Source organism: Hesperophylax consimilis, chromosome 3, assembly GCF_061612785.1.
Source record: "Hesperophylax consimilis isolate HC1 chromosome 3, BYU_Hcon_1.0, whole genome shotgun sequence".
Lineage (NCBI taxonomy): Eukaryota > Metazoa > Arthropoda > Insecta > Trichoptera > Limnephilidae > Hesperophylax > Hesperophylax consimilis.
The window spans coordinates 39898111-39924367 of NC_142838.1; the positions used below are offsets into that span (position 1 = coordinate 39898111).

Here is a 26257-nt window from a genome sequence, read left to right on the forward strand (position 1 = left end):
TGGTGAGTTCAGACCATTATTTAGGATTTTAAACAATAAGATTTGATCAAAAATTAGAGATTATATTATAATGAGTTCGTTATGGGTCAGAGGTAAAGAAGCTTACCGCTTTAATACAGAGATTTTTCAACTCAATATGACTTGATTGATACAAAACTTTGCAGTTTTTTTTAGTGAAACAATTTCTTCACTTCTGCAAAAATTATAAGATCCACAGAACGACCCAAAAAACTAGAGTCACTTCGTTCGTTCCCCCAATACGGTAGCGATTAGTTATTCAATTCGTTAGTCCACCACTACAAACAATGTGGCATTTAACGTTAAGGCGCTTGGCATTTCATCTGACGCCATATTTCTCCAGAGATTGAATAAAATATCGCTACAATAAATCAATGTCAAACTAAAGTACCAAGATAAAATGCCTTACATTGCTTTAGTATCTACAAATAGAACCTTACTTCGCGATTTAACGACCCTCCACACCAGCGATCAAATTTTTATAAAATTTTACGTACCTAATCACACAGCATCTCAAAATTTATAAACGTCGGTTCAGACTCTCCAGATTTTTATTAGGTATTTAACAAACATGATTTTTTTATGTGAACTGCTCCCAATCGCCTGTATCCAGTTCGACTATGGCATCCCAAATTGTGTTTTTATTGTGAGGCTGAAGGTAGTGGGGAGGGAGAGAAGAAGCGGATGGAGATGTTGGTGAAATACCTGGCTATTCAGATCTGGTCATCATAACCGGCTTGAGCCATTTCAAGCAGCGTTTCAATTCTAAATTGTAGTCTTACTCCAGGGTGATACTGAGAATATTTTTCACTCTGGAACGTGCCGCAAATATACCCCATATTTTTTTAAATGTTTAAATTGTGAAATAACACAAATCAATCGAATAAAACTTACTTGCGCACGCCGGGATTTGAACCAGTCAAGATCTTTACCCCTCTACCATGGGGGGAGGTAAGGCTCTCTACTTTGTCTGCATAAACCACCCAATCCTCAAATTGGCAAGATGAGAAAAGAGCTATTGAATTTATGGGGGGCACTAGTGACCCCCTTCGTAGGTATTTAATTTTACCTTCGGGTCAGTAAAGGTTAAATGCCTCGTTTACGCGAAAAAGGGATAGGTTACAACAGAGACGTTTGTGATAAGTCTGTATTATATTATCCCTATAAAATTTATGACATTTTGATGTTATTTCATTATTATTCTTTACGCTTAAGTATCAATAAAATAATAGACATTTAAGATTACCCAGCAGCGCTAACGACGTTCATAACATATGCAAACAATCACATTTGATGTTCATATTGCATGAATATTCATAGGACGCAAAACCAATATTCTGAACACAGCTATTAAAACTAGCCGATGCGGCTAATTTATGACTAATGATATGTGATACCCCAAGAGAATGAACAATTTCAATTAAAAATAACATTTCAATTATCGGTGTTTACCTACGTAATTGATTTCAAATTAATATTTGAAGTTTATTACCTGCAGCGTAAATACTTCTTGTAAATAGTAAACCACAATAAAACAATCGATTTGTGTAAAAGAAGAATCAATTAATGTATTGAAATATCGCCTGGCGCTTTAGCTTTTACTCTCATTGGGACAGTCAGTTATATTTATAAAAGAGAATTTTCACTTTTTTTAACTATCGACAAAATTACGATAATGAAGCCATTTTACTTTTATGTTGACTAATAAATTTTCTATGACAATTTAAAATGTGCCATTTTTGATTTCGTGACGTCGGACGACGTAAGTGACAGACGTTTTACCGACCATTGACGTTGCAGCATGTTGGAACCGTTTCTGAATGTGTGGTTTTTGATTGTTTTTTAAATCAGTAATTTCTCTCGAACGATTTTTAACAAATTATAGCAAGTTTGCAAAACGTCTTGAGCGATCAGTTGCCATAATGTGCCAAATATATAAAGAACCTAAACGTTTGGAATAATCGGTGAAATCTAGATGAATTCATTGGCTTTAAGCCGCAGTTAACAGTTCGTATGTTTCCATATTAATATTAAGAGGAATGATATTAATTAAATCAAATGGCCAAATCGAAAACATTATACACATTATTAATGAAAATTACATATTTTTAGTACGATAATCATGATAAAAGAAATAAACTTTAAATCTTCCACACATTTTTAACGGTATTTGTAGTTTGTGAAAATAACCCGTTTACAATCATAATTTTTGTACTAAATTGTTGTATTATGTTAAATTTATTGTTAGTAAAGTTATCGTCGTGATAAAGCTTAGCGAAAAGTGAAACTGTTTGTAATAAATATTTCATAAGCTTGTCATTTAATAACAATGTTAAATCACAATATAAACTAATAAACAACGTGATCATAAAGTAAATACTCCTTCAATCACAAATTATTATGAGAAATAATTATTGGCCTGAAAAAGAAATATTATTCGAAGAAATCTTCCCGAGAACAAAATAAATGCCGACGACGGGAATTGAACCCGCGACTTCTGATTTTTGCAATTTATATTTGTGTTTCAGGCCAATAATATTAATAAAATTATAAAATTAACATAGGGATGATGTCTAAGGAACTGAAAAGAAAAATAAATTACAATAACGAGATACACGGACACGGGACGAGAAATTCTAAGCAAATTAGATTGCCAACAAGAAAAAAAACAAGCACCCAAAAATCTCTGATGTACCAGGCCGTTCAACTCTATAACAAAATCCCGAAGGAAATTGCTGTGATAGAAAATATTAATAAGTTCAAAAATGAATTAAGAAAATATGTCTATCTCAATTATTAATGTTTCTTTTTTGTGACTTTATTGAAATATTTAAAGAAAGATTATGTTTGCCAAACAATGTACATGTTTATATGTTTATAAAACTATTAGCACACACGAAGATATTGTGAGCTAACTTAAGATTAATAAATAAAATAAAAATAAATAAATAAATAAAATTTGTTATTATATATTTGTTAAAAACCTTGTCTTGTAAAAACATAATTTTACCTTTAATGTAAAATAACTTCTTCAATCAATTGATAGGCTCTTTGTCTTCACTAAAAGCACTTTGTCCCGGTATATATAATGTAGTTGTATAAAGTATATTTGAGGCTAAAGTTTATTATGAGAGCTACATATTATCTGGTCGACTCGGCCCCGTGTTCCGATTGTTCCTTCGGGATTTATTGGGAAGGTTCTACTCTTGTTGCTAATCAAAGTAATTTAGCCGCCATGTTATCGTCCGTGTTCACCGTATACCCTCACGTGTACTAAAGTCTGCGGTCTGCGGTCTGAGGTCTGTGGTCTGCTCCGTCCAGGGCTGCCGCGAGGGGTACAAAAAATACATCCATACGTTAGAAATGATAACTAAGAGATGAGATTGGCGGGCGATTTGAAAATAACTGGTCACCAGAATATTAACTAAGCACGCTCGATCGATAAAGATTTTATCGATTCTGTCGATAACTTGCCATCATTCTCACGCACGACTGCAGATCGCTAACGTACAAACAATAGTTCACATCGAATAAATTAAGAAAAAAAGAGTCAATTTGAACTGTTGTTTGTTCGTTGGTGATTTACGATCATGCTCGGGAACGATGACAAGTTACCGACATTATCGATTAAAACTTTATCGATCGACTGTGCTAGTTACATTGAGGGATCTTGGAGAAAAAGAAAATTAGAAACAGATTTCTGATAAAAGTATTTGCTGCTAGTAATATATTGCAAATATTATTTATTTTTTTTAGATTTACAACAGCTATCACAAATTAGAACCACTAGACGAATCTTCAGTGTAAATTTATTTAAAATTAGAAAGAAAAATCTTTGTTCTAGGTTTTATTAAGTATTTAATCATCTTTGTTTTGGGATCATTTCATTCTTAAATTGGAAAACACGTTATAATCACAGGTGTCTATCTGTCTATGATATCTATCTTAATAATAACATTATTTTATCGATAAGGCTTTGTATTCAATACTGCATGCATATTTCATGAAAAATTATTGCTGACAATTTTAACGAAAATCGTTAAAGGAAGTTAATTTACTAAGACGCAAATTTATGTGACCGCCCTTTAGATTGGCCGCCCTTGTGCACCGCACACAATGCTCTTACGGATGCAGCGCCTCTGGCTACATCCATCAAGCGACCGGCGGTAATCCTGTAACGTTCAAATCAATAAACAATACTGCAGTATACAGTTGACGCAGCAATGATGAAAGCAATTGAACTACCCATCGGAGATTGTTCTCAAGTCTTGAGTATCGTTGCATTTGACATCTAAATTTCTCGTCTTTACTGCTCGTATACTTTGAATAATTATCTCTTATTATCATTGGACATGAGACAATTTCACTGCTTTCTTATATTGTAATATGCACATACGATAACGTATGACATTACTATGTTATCTATTTATAGTAGGTATGCTTGAGTTTCTGAATGGAGTGAAATTATTTTATTATCTTATATTTAAAAAAAACGACGTTTTAAATTGCTTTCTTTGTAGTTGAAAATTATGAAAAATCTATGTAAATAAACATGTTAAGGCGATGCCATACGTAGAGTGCAAAATCATGTGTTTTTGGTGTGAAAATTTGGTCGCCTAGAAATGTTTCAGATGCTTTAATTAAATGCTACGAGTAGAATACATCTTGGCCTTTGAAATAGTTGAGTATTTTTTAGATAAGTCTTTTTATAAGCCCAGAAAAAAATAATGTATAAGGCCTATGAAAACTGCTTTAACCTTCAAAATCTCTTACTTACGCACCCATTTTTGGTTATGATTTTATTGTATAATGTGGCAAATTAAGTTATTTATAAAATGATTGAAAAAAAAATTAATATTCATGCCTGAACATCCACAAAATAAAATAAAAGGCACTTTTTGGTGATGTTTTTTTCTTGCATAAATCAAAACAGACGGTAATTTAAACCTTATCGCCATCTACGTAAGGGTTGCTATTGATAGCGGCTCAATTTAAAATATTACGCGACGTAGTGCATCGCCTTAATATTATTTTTTTTAAATTCTTTAGTTTGTTCAAAATCTTAAGTCCCCAAAAGTTCTTCAATGATTTTTTGAAATCTGCACATAACGTTGCATTCGGCATCGCCATCTGTTGGACTTAAAAGCAGCACGCGCTATTTTTTTCTCTATCTGCACAGATAGACTAAGCCACGTCATTGCGTGGCGGGGTACAATTAGGTAAGAATAAATATCTGTATATTATTCTTGAGATCGATGAGCAATATTGAGTATGCTCCCACTTTTTCTGTCACAAAATCATTAGAAAAATAACCTTTCTAACGAAATACATGCCAATCAGTTATGTATGTTGTATATACTCGTATGTATCGTATTATCTAAGATTTCCATCTTATGTGTGTGTACATTTTTATAGGCGCCACTCAACTTGGTGTATTACATTGTGTTTTGATTCCGCTAGTCAAGAGGTGGCTGCGAGCGACGCTGCATAAATAAATGTCAAACGAGAAATCCACTTCCAGAGCGTAGATAACAGATAGCATCCGTCCTATGCATGATATTACCCCAGACTACTTGTCAATCAAGATTATCTGGCGTTTCGTGACCGAGTATGATTGGGTGTAAGGTTATGTTCCGCTGGACCAAATGCTCACGATCAAAATCAGACTACTTAAAAGATAATCATTTGTGCCTAAAACCATGAGATTAAGAAACTGTACACCAATGTTTTGAACTATGTTCAAATGTCGCTCTCATTACAAACATCAGTAAAATCACGACAAAACCGTACTCCCGATATAAAATTATTAATTCTCTTTGACGATGCACCACGTCGTATAATATTCGGAATCATGTCACTAACAATAATACTCCTTAAAGTTTGCCTTTATTCGAGAAGTAAAAAAGTCACAAATTTACAGTCTTTCATTAAAATGATGAAACTAAGTTATTTTAAAATTATTGAGGAAAGAATTAAAGTGCTGATTTTTAACAATAAAGTCATAAAGGGCGCCTTAGAAATAATCATCAATTGCCCAGAAGAGACATTGAAACTAGGAAATTAAATCAAATATCATAATAGTATCACTTTTATTATTATTCTACAACATTATAACTAAGTGTTGCTGAAAAATGGGACATCTTATTCAAAGTCAACGTATCTGTTTATCTAAGGTGGCATCTGGCGCGGCCATGATCGAGAGCGGAGATGAATAATATCCCCAGCCTCTGCGATCAATCTCTCTCTCCTTTGCAAATATTATTAATCACCTCGCTACCCCCTTGCAAGCTTTACGTGCGATGGAATACAGATCAACAGAGGGCAAATGTGTCAGGTTTCCAATGAGATTTATTAAACATACCACTAAAAACATTGTTATTTATTCGTACAAACGTTTTATTAGCAGTTCTGTGAACAATAGACCTCGCGTCCATAAAAAAAGTGTTTCTAATTTCATCTCATTTAATAAATAACCAAAATTACCATCACTATTCAGGCATGCAGGTTAAGATAACGAAAGTCCAAATAAACACTAATATTTCAAATTAAAAAAATATATAATTTAGTGATCCATTAAAACGGCCGCCATATTGAAACGAAAACGGAACGTAAAAATTTATTTTTTTTAAATTGCCAAATGCAAAACGTTCGAGTTAAAACAGGACTTCTTAATAATATTTTTAAGCAATATTAGAAACATGATATCCGTAGTCATTTTTTGTGTAGTTAGGAATAAGCGGTTTCTATTAATATTTTGGTTGAAGTGGGAAGAGGAAGAATGTGAGAGAGGTGAGGTTTCTTAAGTACCTGACAATTCAGTTCTAGTGATTAAACATAGCTAAAGCCATTTTAAGCAAAGTTTCGTTTCTGAATTATAGTATTTAATAGGGTGTTACCGAATGCGTCTTACGCTATGGGATGAGGTGCAAATATAATGTTTTATAAATGATTTTTTCATATTTTCAAATATCTGCAAAAAGACGCGCATACATACATGTTCTGAGCTCTGGGCCCGGAATCAATTATCTTACCTCAATATCTACAATGTGTTACTTCTGTGACAAACAGGACAAAGAAATAGACGCGTTTGTCTGAGAGAAAGCCATTCTCTCAAGAATAGTTGAAATAATATATCTAGGCAGGCAACGCCGCAACAATATACTTACTACGTGAATTGACACAACCAAACCTACTTTATCAAAATCACCCCTCTGGCCTTGTAGGTAGGTATATAAAGTGGGGAAGCTAAACGCATTACTAAATAATACAACTTAATAACTCAGCTATGATGGGCAAATAAAGTCTTATTTATTCTGTTTTTACCGCGTTTAAATAATTGCTCTTTTATACAACCCGGATGATAAATTATTAGCGATTTCAAAATTGAAAGTATTCAATGTATGTTTAAGTATTCACTATTCTTGCGCAGACCTTTTTGCATTCTGTAATATCTTGGGTCGTCGTATAAGTAATCGGTTACGTTTATAACAATATAAAACGTGCGTCATTAATTATGTTGAGAATGTTTCCCACGGCCTAAGGGTGATTTGGGAATTATTGACACGTGACGTAATGACGTCTTAATCACATGGTTTTAACACATAAGACACGAAAGTATCGTGTTAAAATATATACATAATGGTACGGAAACACACGCCTATAAATAAGCATGCTCTTGAACTGTAGACATTTGTTTGTGTTAAGCATACTTGTTTTAAGTAATCTATTTTGTCGGTAGTACGAGTAGTAATCGGTACATGCTTAAATCTAGCATGTTCTTCAAATGTACATACTTGCTTATGTCAAGCATACTTACAACTAGCGTGCTAAAATCGGCATGCTTTAAACTATCATGCTTTTTTTTGGATTCTTTCGTAATCCTCTAACTAGCTAGGGCTTATAATAATACCCTTTCTTGGGTATAACTTCTAGTACTGCGACTCATTTGGTCGTATTACTACGAGTATTACCATCCTATGGTTGTATTTACTTAACTGCATTGTTTTATTTTTATAGTTCTAAATAACGAACGCAGAAAATTAAGTTAAAACAAATATTGATGTTTTTAAAAGCATCGTTATGTAAATACATAAATAAACCTACTGACATTTTAGTCACACTTAAAGATTATTAGAGATATTCAGATTGAATAAAATGTGTCGTGACATTCAACGTCCGCCAAAGTCCAAACAGCAGTTAACATTAAAAAATATAATTTAATTAAGTCTCCTCAGTTCTTTAACTAATGTTTGTCAGCCCCAATTATAATTTCAACATCTGATAACACATTTCTTGCAATCCGGAAACACCAAGAGATAAACGTCATAAATTTTATGTTGTTTAACTTTTGGGGTAATATTCAGTGAAGCGCTTCCTTCTACTTCTTCAAGCAAAGCTTCAGACAAAATTGCAGTATCCATCATCAGAGCAGATGTGGACGATGTATTATGATATTTACTCCGAGGATCTTACATTACATTTTTAAATATAAAATTTCTAGCAAAAAAGCATTGTTTTTACGTTTTACATAATGACTAAACTAGTGATATTGTGAACAGTAGATCTCGAGTCCAAAAAAAAAGAATAATTAAGATTAAAATTTGTAAGTAGGTACTTCAGTAACAATCGACTTAATTACAAACCATATATATTTAGTAAGTTAAAAAAATCAAATAAAGAATTAAAAAAAATTGTCCCAAGAAACGTTACAATTAGTATTGAAAAGCTCAGTCAAAGTTGGTCATCTAGTCAAAGTTAGCCAGATAGTTAAAGCAAGTCTTGCTTGAACAATAAAGTGGATGTAGCAGATTTTCTAAACAAATGTACAGACAGACGAGCTTTGCATGTTTCGATTATGTAATAAATTTTGCATTTTATTATTAAATTATTATAAAAAACAATTTCACTTGTTAAATCACCGCTTGTGTACTACATATGTCGGTCCATTCCTTATCCCCAAGTTATGACTACTGACGCAACTATTCAGTGCGCGTATGATCCAAATGTTCCGGAACCGCGCCGAGATGGCGTGTGAAAGACATTCCGTGCTGGAATTATTATTGCTTGCATCATTTTCACTTAGACAATATGCACTCTTTGGAACAATGAATTCAATATGTTTCGTTACAAGCGCATCGCGTTACAGGCATCTACGATTACGCGAGCGAATATCACGCTTTATTCCTACATCTAATATAACAGAGGTTTCGTAATAAATAAACAGTACCTACATTTTTTTTTCAAACCCCTCACAGGAGGGTTTGAGGAAAATAATTTCCCTCGGGGATGTCATCGTTTGGGACGCTCTGTGGTCAGAAAGCAACGAGATAAAGTTCTGAGTGGGTAAAAGGTATGAGGGTTGGGTAGGAATCTAGGGAATCCAGGAGTGACAGACATATGAACATATCCCTCAAACTGCAGCTCATGACGATAGTTCAAGAGACCAGTTTGAGAGGTCAAACCAGCCTCTACCGATCTGGCACGCCACGCAGCTGGTGGGCAAGCGCATTCTGAACGCACCTCTCCCAATAAAACGTAACGAACCACTTGGGGTGACCTATGGCAGAGGTGTTGGTTATCCAATAAATGGTTCCCGGGGCGGCGGTACTCAAAACCTACCAAATTGAAAATTTCTAGCAAAATTTATGATCTATAAATCTATTATTTTGAAGAACTGTTGAATCGTCATATTCAATTCACGAACGCACGTTTAACATGTGTACACGGTAGACATTTGCCACATGAGAACATCCACAAAGATAACATATCCTGTGTGGAGTTAATAAATCCGTACCAATTAATTATAATATGTATAAGCAACCTAAAATATGTTCACTTATTTTTTTACATTAATTTTTATTTTCAAACGTAAAGGCCGTCACACACGAGTAATTTAATAACACTAAATATCTGTGGGCGCGGCCTGTCTCACCATATCACCGGCCATACAATCCAATACAGTCGTCATAGATGGGTAACAAAAAAATACAATATAAATAGTAAAAATACTAATTTAGTTTGCGAGTCTGTCTGTAACACTGGGAATGATTTCTAGAACTCAGAATTAAGTGTCATTTTCAAAATTGGTACCTACCTATTAATATAATATTTTACAAATAAAATAAAAAAATTAAAATTTGGAAGATATTGTTTTTACGATTTGAGAAAAAAATAGGAAAAAAAATATTTCAGAATATTATTTTTCCGATTAATTCGTGTTTTGATATATGGCTAAATTGACTTCGCAATCCATACATTTTACGAACCCCATGAATGTTATAGCGCTACCAATATAATACATAATACTGGAGCAACCGGAGCGGATCGGAAGAACACGATATCTTGAAGCAATCGTAATATTATCTAGAGTGAAAATAGCGTGTTAAGCCGGAATTCAAAAACTATTTACTTTTACTAGCGAGACGGATAGTTATAAATATTTCCTCGCCCTACACGTGCGTGTACGATGTGTATTGTTATGTAATTGGTACCATCACATAAGTGCAAAAAATACTAGACAAAACGAAAAATTTTGAACACTTTCACGTACATACAAAATTCGACGGGAAACGCACTTCATCGGTTAACTATCCAGCAGCCAAGTGGGGGAGTAGGTAGTACCCAAGATTACTATCTTTCTGCGCAAATACATAAGTAACCATTAATAATTGGGATTTCTATAGTTTAAAAGACCTTAAGGCAAAAAAATCATGGGGTCGTCGGAAGACCCAATTGGTTACAGACGCTTCGTTTGGCATCTTGGCCTGTCAAGAATTAAGGAATATATAAATTTCCACAACAACTGAAGTACTCACTCTACAAAAATGCATACTCAATCAATGCTTTGGATAATGCACTATTATATTTCTCACACAGGAGATCACAAGAAAATTATTTTCTCAGCTGCTGTATCATCTTTGAAGATTCTGTGTGAATTATATTATTAAGGAAAGGACGGAGACGAAGTTCTGGGAAGGAAAAAGGTACGAGAGGTGTGTAGTAATCTAATGGTCGGTGTGTCCAGGAGTGATGTACGTATGAATCTATCCCTCCCACTTTGGTGCAGTTGGTGTGCAGACGCATCCTCTGCCAAGACATGACCCATGAACCTCACCCCTGCTAAGTGACCAAATGTAGCGATCCACTTGACGAGACCTATGACAGAGGTGTTGGTTTCCGAGGCGGTGGTACCTATAGCCGCTTCCTAAAACATACGATATAACTATCCTTGCTTTTGCAACAGAAAGTTATAATTGGGCAATAAAATCGCCTCAGGTCAGCAGCGATTCAGACACATATTATGTAACTTATGTCGTGATTCAGAGGAATGGAGTATACCATGCAACACGCATTCCCGAGTATTGTTTCTAATGAAGTTTTATGCACGACGTCATGTGCCTGCCAAAATATTGTGCAACCAGATCGCGTAGGGATGATACGCAACATTATATGCATTCCAAAGTCTTGTGCAACCAGATTACGCTTAGGGAAGATATATGTATACAACTTTATGCGCCTGCCAAAATGTTGTGCAACCAGATTGCAGAAGATACCTACACAACGTTAGGTATGCCTGTCATATAGTCTTTCACAACCAGATAACGCATAGGGAAGATAACATACAACCTTTGTCACCTGCCAAAATTATATGCAACTAGATCGCAATGGGAGGATACGCAATAAGGAGGATGCGGAAGATATCCGCACAACGTTAGGTAAATGCCTGTCAAAATCTTGTACAACCAGCTAACGCATGGGAAGAATACGAGTCTTTATGCATCTTCCAAAATGTTTTGTAACCAGATATCGTATTGGGAGAAAACACTTTATAACCATGTCAAAGCGGTGTCCACACTGAAAGAAATGCTGTTGTTTTTATTTATAAGATGTTTACTTCAAAACTAATTTACCAATTATTGTACCTTACCGTTCTGGTATGCTCTATTGCGCATTTACATATTATACATTGTAAACGATCTAGCGAGATTATCCGGCACACAGAAATTAACCAGGGTTGTATATCTGATATTGGATAGAGATCTTTAACTGATATACAAGCTTGTAGAAGATTGTAAAGACTTGGGCGATAATTTGATTCAACGTGACATGTCTTCCGGTTCACCCACGCTTGAGCACAACAACAGTTATCCATAAAGATAGCCACGATGTATCAATAATCACGAAAGCATACAAAAGCTCTTATAGAGAGAGTATTGAAATGGTTTCAACAAATTTAATTAAAAATATGATTAAAGAGTAATTTAATATAGTTAACTGCAAAGCTTTATAACTCAAATAATTTCAGTTGGTACCGGCTAGTATAGTTAACCAATTAGATTCGTATATAATAATTTAAACTTCCAACACCTTGTGTTAAATTTGGCATGGAAAAATTTGAAATTGAATAATGTACGAGTATTATTATGTATTCTTTTTCACAGCGTGTTAAGTATTCATATATCAAGTGCGATAAATCTGACATTTCCTATTGACATCTGAAAGGTCCGTCGCTCGTAATACCGAGTGGAAGTTACCACGTGGTGTGAATAAAGCCTTATCGTGTAGCCAATCTAGAGCCTAATTAACGACGAATTTCGTTCCCTATCCAATCAGCCGCCTCAAATGAGATCATTTTTAAAAGTAATTAATTAGGTGTCAATTATCGAGTTTACCGTTATTCCTGGCAAGTGTATTATGGAGTACTTCCTCTAATCTGATTCGATTCAATAGAAGCGCTCCATTTGATGGTATCAAATACGCGAAAGATAACGTTTGATGCTAATGCGTTCATAAATAACTCTTTAATGAACTTGCATTAATTTTATTTCTACTTTCCACTTGAGATCTGTCACTCAAATTAATCACAGGCACATACTTTATGAAATTTCCATTAAGTGTACATTGTGTTGAAACTAAGTTTGACTGTTCATACGGTAACAAGTATCAAGAACTTATTTGTACACGGTCACAAATCTATCAACCAATTGAACAACACGTCGAAGTATTTTCAATCCGCCTAAAAACTGTGCCAATAAGTATTCGTCGTGGGTAAATATGAATAAACCGAGATAAGTTCGGATTATAAGACGAAATATCAAATAGCTTACAATAAATTCTTCATTCGAGCTTATATCCCTTGACATTAAACTAGTCGACCGGTTAGTCCTGCTACTTCCTCTATCACTTAATCTTATTTTATATAGTTGAATTGAGCGATAATAATTGTCGTTCACCGCCAAGTGACGAGGAAATGGCTGATCCGACAACAGATTAAGACATGAGCCTCTCATTCCATATTCAAAAAAGAGACATTACCATATTCTAATGCAAAATTTCCCCTTCTCTTTGACAATAGCGTCCAGGTGCATGCCTGATTCAATGGGATAATAATATTATTCGCTTAAGTCGTCAACGGGCACTGAGAGCACGTAACTATTTACTTCGTGGTAAACTTTCTGAACTATTTTAAGTCCTAATAATAATAGTATTTGGCTGCACTGTTTATAGCATTTTTCATGAAATGTCATGTCAAGTGTTTAACAATCAAAACCTACGAAAACTGGTATTTACAGATACACCAAGAGCTAAATTTGAGTCTAGAACTTGCGAGTGGACAATAGTACGGCAAGCAAATAAATTTCATTAAAATGTATTTGCATTGGATGGCAGAGTAAAATATGGTTTCAGACCTCCCGATTTAGAAAGAAAACATTGCTTAAAAGAAACAACTTTAACCTTATTACTATTGCTAGTCCTTCTTTATCGAACGAACGGTACAGTGTCTATTATCAGAACAGATGTGTAGATTATCGTGAAGTGCGTGTTAATGTATATCAAAGAGATGCAGTATTGCGGGCGTCAATCTTCTTCACGTGGTTTTCTGCGTTTAGTTTTTGTGTAGTAGTCTAAATCCTTTATACTAAGACATATTAGGCTTAACCTCGTCGTCGTCTCTATTAATTTTAATGGAGTTTTTGTGGATTTCAATTGCCTCTCTAATTATACGTGTTTATGCATTTTGGGTCTTCATGGGACTTCAGAAACAAATACAAAGTAATAGCCGGCTTCCTTAGCCACCTTAAGTAAGCAGAACCTTTCTCTTCTCCTCTCCACTTCTGTTATCCTCGCAACACAGTCCCATTGGCTCCAAACAGTTTGGACTCTCGTAGAGTACATAAAATCTGTAGTCCGTAAGACATAGCCTGGCTAAGTCTACCCGCCTCTGTATTGTTCCTCGGCAATTGATATGCGCGGCAGAAGCAATGCTTCCCTGCTCGGCACGTGACGTCTCTTTCATCAATGATTGGCTGTCCTGTCCGTTGCAATCTACAGCCAATCAACGAGCCTCATTGTACCTAACCCCATTATTGGATTTTTCATACATACAACATAGTAAATGTTTGAGAGGCATGCCTGGCATTAGAATTAGACCTTATTGGAAAGAGAATTATAAATACGTCTTAGAAAGACTTGCCCCCTACAAAACATACTACAATATTAAACATATTTGAAATAATTAAGATACGTACGAAGCTTTTTAGCATTTTTGATGCGTTTCCATTATTTTACGAACTAAAGTTTAAAGCATTGCAGGTTCCGAAATTTCAAATTTTTATTTTATTTGATTTATAGAAAGAAAACATATTAGGTACATTGGGTGTAGTTATGAAACTATATTCCATATATTTAATATTTCATAATGGGTACCATTAATATGTTTCCTTGGAATAATAACAATTGGATAATTTGTATATCACCGTTTTTGTGAAAAATTGCCAAAATAGGTTGTACTAAATTTAATTATTTACAAATATATACAGAAAACATACTCGCCTGGCAGGTGGCTTCATATAAACATTAAAAAAAGACTTGAAAATCTAGGACTCTTTGGTACTGTAGAATTTTTATGAAATTACTTTAAAACGCTGACAATAATGTCTGATTTGTTGTAGGTATGGGGACATTGAATAATTAATGGATGACATGTGTAATGTGAGTGTTTTTGTTGTGCGAGAAGTGGTGATCTATAGTATTGAAACGATAAGAATGTGCATTGAAAAGTTTATATCACTGACATGATGCTCCTTTTAAATATGAGCAGTGAATCCGAAAAAAATGTTTGAGTTCATACAAATATTATTAAAAGTATGAGATATTAAGAGCATGGTTAATTGGCGAATTTGCTGCTGCATTTTTTTATAATTAAGTATGTAGAATGTGGCAGGTACATCTCAAAGGCATGTTAAAAGTAAATCGTTGTTCTGTGAATACTAGCCTTCGCGGAATGTTGATGACAGCTCGCAACAATCGCTACTCTCGCGCGCTCTGGCGAAATAAAATGATACTATCAAATACGGCTACCATCTTGGTAAGATTGACCAGACACGGAACACAAACAAATAATAGAATAGTCGATTCAAAAAAGAAGTCGCTGTGGACTAGCTACGCGCTGTCAGTTAGAGACTATATTCATTTCAAGTAATATAGGTAGGTACCTTCATTGTGTACATTTCATGAAAGTCAATAATTTCATAGAAAGCACAACATACGTAGTTGGTTACACAATAAATAAATAAAAAATGTATTTTAAGGCGATGCACTACGTCGTGTAATATTTTAAATTGAGCCGCTATCAATAACAACCCTTACGTAAATGGCGATACGGTTTAAATTCCCGCTTAACACCATCCGCCTGTTTTGATTTATGCATGAAAAAAACATGGCCAAAAAGTGCCCATTATTTTATTTTGTGGATGTTCAGGCATAAATTTTTTTTTTTCGATCATTTTATAAATAACTTAATTTTCCACATAATACAATAAAATCATAACCGAAAAAGGGGTTCGTAAGTAGGAGATTTTGAACTTTAAAGCAGTTTTCATAGGCCTTTACACTATTTTTTTCTGGGCTTAAAAAAAGACTTATCTAAAAAGTACTCGATTATTTCAAAGGCCAAGATGTATTCTTCTCGCAATATTTAATTAAAGCATCTGAAACATTTCTAGGCGACCAAATTTTCAAATCAAAAACACATGATTTTGCATTACTACGTATGGGATCGCCTTAACACTATTATTTAATAATAGATTTAGACCAGGCTTAGCTTTTGGGCATATCAACATCATAAGTTGGTTGGCAACTAAACTACTAATAAACTTACCGATTCAAGACAATGTTAGGTACCTATTGCATATCATAGAATTTAACGATAATCATAAAAATCAACGCCGTTAAATAGGCATGCAAACTATTAATTCATAAAAATTCCTACGCAAGCAATAAACTTTATACATCTCTGAAGGATTGTTCGGGGCATCCCCTAATCGTAAATAATTACAGGGCATACCAGTTCCCGGGCGTTTCTGCCATTAGCATGCAAAATTGCATTTAGAATTTAATACCCCAGCCAAATGAATCTAGGCGGTTTCAGATAGACGATACCGGCGATAATGGCGCGGCATAGTATTTCCATATTAAAAATATAGATAGCCCATCTGGAGAGGCCTCAGAGGAAGAGCTGCGGCAACTTTGTACGTGCGTTACATTCAATTAGATGCGGGGAATTGATTTCCCGCGTCCTATTGTAGTCGACAGTCCTGGCCGACGTGCCTAACCTAACGGGAATGTTGGCAAAATTATTCTGGAACATATTGCCGAGCTTTTTGTTTCCAACGCTCGCACGATTGCGATCCTAAAGTTAATTAGATACCTCCTATAACAATACGAACTCAAAAATCATCAATCAAACATGCAGCATCTAATTCGCCAATTAACCCAGCTCTTCATACTCTAAATAATATTTGTCTTAACTCGAACATTGACATTTTTTCAGATTCACTGCCCAAATTCAAACATCGCATCATGTCAATAATTTAAAATATTCAATACATAATTACAGACACACACACACAAACACTCACACACACATTAAACACGTCACACATACACCTATGCACTACACTTGTCACCTGGTAATTAAGGAATAAACATACCACTTTGCAGACATTACAAGGAAACATATCATAGGTACCCAACATGAAATATCTTATTCCTGTATGTTGTCCCATCTCTGTAAATCATGTAGGTACTGTTTGTTTCTATAATATAAAATAATAAAAAAGCACTCTTACCCTATTCTTGCGTAATATACTAACTGTACCAAGTTATTCAAAATTCATACACTAGCGAAAGAAATATACTTGAGAAATATTGTCTTTTGAATCTCTTGTACAAAATCACGTTTAAATCAATACAATGTGTTTGTTCCTATTTTCAGTGAGCCTTGTATAATCACATACCTGAAGAAACCATAATCTTGATTATTTTATAACAACAATTATTCTAAAACGGTAAAATCAAAACAAAAGCTTTTGTTTTAACTAACCCATTACGATTCTACCAGTCGATTACCTATTCTCAAAGCGATCGTTAATCGTTGCCTAATAGATTGACTAGTTCTGCCCGCCCGTCACACAGATCTATACAAAGTGATATACGGCGTCAGATTATACACTTCGTAATGAGAGGGTGGCTCCCAGCAACTTCCTACATATTGTGGTCCAGCGTCCCGGAGCCTGGTGCCCGCAGCCCGCAGCCCCGGAGATCTGGGCAGATTAGTGGCGCATTAGGAGCGAGAGATGCTATCTCCCGGCGAGATGTACAGATTCAGAGAAGCCCGGAGATATACCCATTGTGGAGTCTATATCGCCCTATCGATCTGTATTATGGAAAAATTACCATCAAAACTGCTATTCACTTGTGGCGGCGGCACGCTTAACGTATGTAATATGGAATATGGACCACCAGAGTCAAAGATATCGCTCTTTTATACAAATTCGTGTACATATTTGGAAAATATTATATGTAATTAATGAGGTATTATTTGATGTGTACGATACACATAGAATAAAGAAAACCACGTGAAGTGCCTTGTGGGCATGTTTCGTTATAGTCAAATTTATTTTGAATTTAAGTATTTTGTTTTTCAAAATTGGAATTGATTGTGTCAATCAATAAATTACCTACCTACAATATAACGTTTTAACTGAAAATTATTTTGATTGCTATTTTCAAAATTGGAACTGATATATCAAGAATTCAAAAAGCCTTAAATTACTTACCTATAGGCAGTGGAGGTTCGTGACTTCTCCGTATACTAGAGTGCTAATATTACAAAAAATGGCATAATTGATGTTGTTGTAGATAAAAAAGGTATTTTTTGAAAATTCTTTTTTTTTGTATGAAGATTTTCAGGAAATTTTAGTTTCGCTGCACGGATTTCCTGAAAATCGAATTTTCAAACAACAAAAAAAATCATTTTCAGCTAAAACAACATCAATACCCAAAATTCACGAGCCGCTATAACTGCCTATAGGTAATATAATATTTTTTTATCAGAAATTTATTGTTATTCTATATTTTAAATTTGTATTTCTTTTGTTTAAATTTCTCATTCTTTTTTCAAGTAAAGTCAGATTTCGTGATGTCAAGGGTCTGCGCTTTTCCATTTTCAAGAGAGCATTATTTACTAACTAAATACATTTACTAACATGATATTTCACGGGTATTAAAGAAAAGAAGTACATTCACTATAGATACTAAGTGCTTTTCTAAAAATATTAATTATTATTTTACTTTTACCGAACACTTAAATGTGGATAGCCAGTTCGGTATTAAAGATTGAGATATAATTATTAATTTAATATAAATACGTGGAGTTCAGATGTCGGTAAATAGATATTAACGTAAAGTACAAACTTTACAAAGTGTTTAATTTCCTAGAAATAATTTCCCACATAACGGGGAGAAATCGTGGCTTACCAGCTTACTACATTCAATAGACAAATCATATTATTAATGACAAGAAACGCCAATACTCGATATAGATAAGTACGTTTGCAAGTTGCGGGTACAAATCTCTACTTTCTATCCATACCACTATCTTGTAGATATCTGGTTGCATCTAACGCCGTCAAACGGTGTAAAATCGAACCACCCAACTACCAAACCTAACACCTGCTGATGTGGTTAGTCGTAGGTTCGAAATGTCCTGAGGGATCGATGGCTAAAAGCTGATAGCTGAAGAGTTTAGCAGTTCCATGTGATGCATGCATTCAGCCTACAGCTATTACCTCATTGCCATTATTACATTGAAAACTCACGATGAATACTCTAATCTTTTGCGTTTGCGCGGCTATTTAATTATACGTTAAAGTGTTGAAAATTCTCTTCCTGATTTGAGAGAAGACGCCTCCCTGGATTTAAATACAGCCTCCTATAAGATACTGCCATCTTTCTCCGAATGCACGTCTTTTAGCTCTCAGCGGTAATCATTTTGCATGTAATACTTCTACGCAAATTAATAATTTTCACAGAATGGGGGAGTCATTAAAAATTAATCCTGGAACCTCACAAAATAAGTATCATAAGTGCACAATTTATTAATTTCAGGACAACACTCAAAATTATGTGCCACTAACAGCCTTACTAATTAAAAATCACTTCTCAGCCGTTAAACGGTGTTCTTGTTGCACATTGTACACACACTGTACAATTTCTATTTCGAATTATTACTAATAAAAAATATTTTTAATTGCGCTGCGAAATAACTGGCAACATTGAATTTTGCCAGGCGCTTATCTTTTCCGGGAAAATTACTTTTTTGATTTGTGAATTGTAATGTGTGAATCAAATCATGTTTTCGTTAATAATTTCTATTGTAATGACCAATTCATTATTATATTAGTATATTTCAACATATTTACTATTATTTGTATTATTTTTCGTCAGTTTTATTCCATTTATCATGTCATATTGTGAATAAAGTTAGGTTATTTCGAGGCTTAAGGCTGTAAGTGTTTATCTCTTTTACCATCAAGCTCAGCGATAATCAAGTTAAAATGTATCTCAAAGCGCAATCTCAGTATCATCAACGCGAATAAAGACTTGGTTTAGCAGTATTTTGAGTAATAATTGATACTATGTAAAAGAAATTAATGATATTTACTAACAGCACAAATATAATAATGTTGTTGTCGTCGCGGTAAAATGAATTTTCATTTGAAGATACAACTGTAGCCGATTAATTGGAATGCTTCAATAAAATACAAAATTTACTGGTGAAGACATTATCCGCATGAAAATAAAGAGACGATATAATGCCTTGAGATAATTTCTACTTGAATTCCTTTCAGGTAATAATGATTGTGTTAACGGTGTTTCCTTACTCGGTTTGCTGTCTCGTGTAATTATTACATAAATTAATAAACCAGCCTCATGCAATCTTGTAATTATTATTATTGAAATCTCTTACAATTTGTATTGAATCTTGATAACTTTCAGAGTTTTACAATATTGAAGTAAGAAGCTCGCTTCAAACGCAACGTCAAATCAATAATGTATAATATTACTTAAACTTGTTCAATTTCTGGCTAACAAATCTTTGATACATTCTTAACACGGACCCTGTAGAAAAAAGGAGAAAATTAGAAGTGCCTTCTTGATAAAATTTGAATGGAAACAAATGTTGCACTGACTTAGTACCTTTTGGTTCTATACCGCTTTTCACTCTGTATCTCTTACGTTTGTCTGAAATTGTATATGGCCATCACATTTGAATTTCTTTATCATACAGTGAAATACAGTTTTGTATGGAAATACAGGCCCAATTGTGATTATATTTGGATCACGAAACACTCCCACAATGCACTTCTTGTGTAATTCTGTATTCAATGACGGACCCTAAACCAAAAGCCGCCAGGATTATTTAGAAAAGTTACGTCTTTTAAAACTCAAACATTAATTGTAATGATACCTGATAATGCTATTGATATTTCCCTTGAATACTGTGCTATAGTATCCTTTATTCAATCAATACGTATTATTTTAGAACTGTTCTATTTGAGCAATATATAGGTATATACGAGAGTCTTCTGTTCAGTAACGTACTTTACTTGTGCTATATATAGCACTAGCTATAGCTAGTAGGTGGAGCTGGCTTGACAAGTTCGGTGATTTGAATGTCACAACTCTCATCCCAATTAAAAATAAACAATGTTTCTAAATGTAATTATAAATTTGTTGACAAGAGTGTCCAGATCGGTGATTGATCACAACAGATATTAAGTGCGTGGGACATAGTTGCGACACGTTGAGCTTTCTCTGTCCACTTTGGAAATAGCTCAGATCGACCAGAGCTCATCAATAAATGAGATAAGAGGGTTTTATTGAGTGTTTTAATCTGTAGTTAATTACTTACCTGAAAACAGCCATGACCTAACCTGATAAGCGATGTTACACAATCTGTAGAAATCTATGGATATCGTGATGTGGCCACTATATAAACAGATGCTGAGCTAATGGACCCTACGGTACCGGCTTATTTTAAAAATTTGTGTATTTTTTATAAACCTAATCTAACATCCGCTTTTGCCAACCAAACCGAGTATTAGCTAAGTTAAAATATAGCCAAACCCACGACCCACAACTGAGACTGCACGGAGAAAAATTAATTATTAAGAATAATCAGTAACAACTTTGTCTTCAACTTATTTTTAAGATAATACCAATATACCATTGAAGAAGAAGTGTTCCGACATCGTGATAATATATTCGTATTTTATTAAAAGTTTATCATGGAACTTATTAATTGTTTTTACTTGCTATAGCAATCTCGATGAGTTACAAAACTCATTGTAGGACGAGAGGTACTTACAATACATAAGTGTGAGTTAATAGATACAATTTCACATTGGTATTTTGATATCAAAATTTAAATTATCACAGTAAACAGTACAAAAATAGAAAAAGAGAGGTTAAGGAGAACAAACGAGAAGAAAAAAAAGGAAACAGACCGGGATGTACACATAAGCACAAAACTAAGGTAGGAATTTACAAGAAGGTACTTACCCACTAATACATTGGTGAAAATAGATGATGTTTAATTACAAATACAGGGGATAGGAAAGGAGACAAGACAAAATACAACACGACGAGAATTACGTATTAATTCATTCGTTAATGGCCTATAATCTCGTTTTTAATCTGATTACCAATAATTTTAAAGAGAGTTTTAATAAATTAGCAATACGCATTTTTTTCCGTGTGGGTGAAATTAACGGAAACATCATTTTGTACAGCAGCTTCCCTTCATATTTCTAAGTTGTAAGAAAATTTTGTGTGTCAATACTATGTGTAGGTACAAACTCGACTCGTTCAGGTAAGACATTTACCGTAAAGCGTATTATCTGAAGAGAATAACGTTAATTATAAGCTAATAAAACATTAATTTAAAATGTTTATTGAAATATGATGATACGATCACCTGCTTCGTAATACTAATCTTTCGTAACATAATGTTATGTCGGTAAATATAAACAAGGGATATAATGGACGTATACACAGTCAAAATAATATTCTTCGAAGATGAAGTGTGTATTTTAGTATCGGCCGATCGGGTTCATATCGTAGATGTGCTCTATTATACTCGTACAAGCAAAGTGGGATTTAACAACAAGCCGTTCAATCATCTTCTAATGATATAATTTCTCCGCAAAACAGGGAATTAGAAAATGTTCGTTCGGTGTAGAAGATATGTAAATAGTACACATTCAGCTATTTTAAGGAGCTTGTCGGTCAGAATATTGTCTTATATAGGGGGTTAATTAACCGATGTTAGTTATCGTATTAAAGAATTATTGTAATTTAGAAATCGTTGTAACAAATCAAGTTATTAGAAATACAAGAATTACACGAATTTATAGAAATCTGTAAAGTAATGCACAGTGATAAAAATGAGTGTGGCAAATTTATTTATTTTTAAGAATCTTCAAATTCGTGGCAATCCGATTAAGAACGGGATTGCAGGCCTTAAGGGATGAATTAACAGGTTTCCTGATACACTTTTAGTAAATTACGAACATATTATCACGATGTCGGAACACGTATTCCGAATCCGAATATTCGAAAACCTGTTAATTCATTCGTTAAGGCCTTCAATACCGGATTTACAACACTCATTTTTTTAATGTCGTATTTTACCGAATTGTAACGAATTATTTGTCTCATCGGAGAATAATACTAATGGTTACGATTTTGTCTTATTCCAGTAGTATATTACTTACAATTCATTTTCTTCGAAATATAAATTCAAAATATAAGAGTTACGATTAGTTTTCTTTGCATCTTTCAACACAAGCTTCAAAACGCAAGCAACATTGGCCATTCTTCTCTAACATTGGCTATTCTTGGATTGAATCGATCATAGAACTTTCATCAAAAAGTTGGCAGTCTTCAGCTCAATAACTTTGCTGAAAACAGTTATAAAAACATCAGCAAAAGAATCCTGAAAAAATTGTCTCCCACAACCGCCAATGTAAACCTTTGCATTATGTATTTCGCGTCATTATTTCGACGTGTACCTACTGAAAAGCCATTTAAATTAAGCAATGAGTCAATTAATTATTTCTCGTTCGGGTAAGCAGATGTAACTTGATTCTGAATAACGAGGACCGGATCCAAAAGTATGGAGCGTTTATATTTTATATGGAGCAATCACAGGTAGATAAGGTACTCGTTGAAAATTTTTACTCAATCCCCTTTTGGGAAACATTAATTGAAGAAAACAGGTGATATTGTTAAAGAGATTATACTTTGGTGAATCGTGTTTAAGATGATATCATTTTGATACAATATTTTAAAGCATTATATATGAGGCATTTAAAAACAGCGAATCGTAATCCTTGCAGGTACCTAATCTATATTCTCATAAAAGCTAACAATTTTTAAATTACGTCTTAATAATTTTTAATTTAATGCAAATACTACTTAGTTGAACGTCAAGTAGGAAGTTCGGAATAAAGTGTTTTTTATCCATTAAAATTCCACTACGGAAGTCATCTGCACGATCTTGTTCATCTTAAAGTCTGAAATCCCTTGAAGATGTGTTTTATACCTGTAGATAAGCCAAATGAATCGTCTTCCTTAGAGTAGCGGAGGTTAGTAATCAGTTACACATTTATAATGTAGTAGTAACTGCCCACACAGGAAGTTCATGCCACATTTACCTACGTATTTATGAGAAAGTACTCACGGTACTAAAATCTATGATGGATGTGCCAACAATGACCACCTAACCAACACATTGTTAAAACTGCAGGGCTAGACAGCGAGGGTGGATTTCCACACAACTCTTTTCCACAAACTCCTTACTTTATTCAGACACTTTTCATCGTCTCACAAATACCTATTCATCTGTTGGACCTTTCTACAGGCTGTTGACACATGCCAATCCTGTCAATAAATATAAAGACAAATCGTCGATAGTTCGGCCAAAGCTCAATGAGGGTTTACAGTAGAGCTTTCAACGACATGATAAAAACTCTGTCTTTTTCCTTGTTGACATGTCAAAAAAAGGCTGCAACCTGCAGCGTTAATATTGCAATGACCTCTACAACAGAGCTTCCAATGGAAGGATCACATTTGTATATTTCTCTCAAACGATATATATGCATCAAAAAGAAAACTTATATTGGTCCTTTCAATTGGTTAAGAGGACCGTCAAATACGTGAATGGCGGCTGCCTCATCTGCTGGTGCGCGCGCAGCCCCAGGACCTTGGCGGCCGCCCCGAGGGGAATACCACTGCGCTGTTATTTATTTTGCGCCCAGCGTCATCTTGCGTGTGGGAAGGTCGTTAGGGCCAGACATGCCACCTTAATGAACCGAACAATTAACCATGCAGGGCTGGAGTCGGAACAATTCTATTTTATTTGTTTAGTAGAGAATATCAACAACGGCGCTTATAGTTCCGAGTGTGGCATAATAAGCAACCAACGAACGCTAGCGAACTACTAATAAATCACGCCCTTTCTGCCCATAATAAGATACGTGCGTTCTAGTTGTTCCAACTCTGTTTTCAATTTTTTTTTGGTTTTGCTAATTTAATAATACACTGACATCTGAAGAGATTATGAAAATTAAGGGGATGTTACAACGGAGCCATCAGAGTACGTCCATCACAAATTTCTTGTTATAAAATGCCCTTTTATTAACAAATTTTTAAAAACGTGAAAAAAATTATTAACAACCACAAAATTTTTAGCATAATTTTCGAGATAGGCATCCATAAAAGAGTTTTTAAAAAAAGCCGAGATTTTCATGGCTACTTATGTTTCGACAATAATCTTATTAAAATAATTATTTCTTATTCCCACATAGTAATTAATATTCTCTCTCGCCGCTGAGTGACAGAATGAGGTCTCGATGAAATTGTTTTGAGACTACCTACGACATGCAAATAATTTCGAGTTAAAAAATTATCTGGTAAAGCATTTCATAGGTTTCCGCTATGTAAACTTAATTATATTTAAAATTCTTAAAAGAAGTATTATGATTAATTAAATATGGTTTTTAGTTTCGTTTAAAGTGTTATTTTTACAGTTTGCGTAGCTGAAGTATTTGTAAAATTGTATGTGTATCTTGAGAAAGTTTCTTGTTACTAATTAATTTTTTTTATTTTGTTCACAGAGTGTAGTCATGCTGATGTTCCGAGAAGAAAAATCCCCCGAAGATGAAATCAAAGCTTGGCAATTCTGGCACGGGAGGCAGCACTCGGTCAAACAAAGAATATTAGATGCTGGTAAGTAGTAGAAATAAAACCTTCCCTATTCTTCTTGCCACACTTGCACACATGCATCAGTCACAACCTTTGCACGACTTGTACCTATTGAATTTTATGAAAACATAACTGACTTCTGATGTTAGGCATTCCAAAAGTTCTTCTTTCATATATTAGTATATTTTGATAGCATTTAATAAAGCATTCTATATGTTATCTGTCGATTTAGCGATGGTTCCAAAACCGATAAGCTATTTTAAACTGAAATTATTATTTTTTTGGTAAACTAATGTTTAAGACAAGATTTTTTATGCATAGCACAAAGGGTAACAATTATTTTATAAGCAATAATTATTAGCCTGAAACACTCATCCACATTGAAAAATTAGAATTAATATTTGACAAGTTCTAGTATCTTCACCAAAAAATGTAGACAATTTGTCTCGACGCCATCTAGTGAGAGAGTTAGCACTTACAATGCCTTTCTCAAATAAAATAAAGTTGGTTGTTTCAGGTGAAAAAATGTAACAAGCAGTAATTATTGAATGAAACACTAGTATATATTGAATTATTTCGCGGGTAAGAAATAAGCCGCCATAGCTCAGTGGTCAGAGCTGTCGACCGG

The 26257-nt window shown here is 34.1% G+C and overlaps 1 protein-coding gene across 7 annotated transcripts in view; it reads left to right on the plus strand.

Annotated features, from left to right (window-relative positions):
* The window catches only part of grh (grainy head), a 536841-nt gene that overhangs the window by 481302 nt on the left and 29282 nt on the right, over positions 1–26257 (plus strand). For all 7 annotated transcript variants that reach the window (XM_089650672.1, XM_089650677.1, XM_089650676.1 and 4 more), the window contains one exon: positions 25542–25653. In XM_089650672.1, the coding sequence (XP_089506798.1) occupies positions 25542–25653 (112 nt within the window). The remainder of the gene's footprint in view (positions 1–25541; positions 25654–26257) is intronic.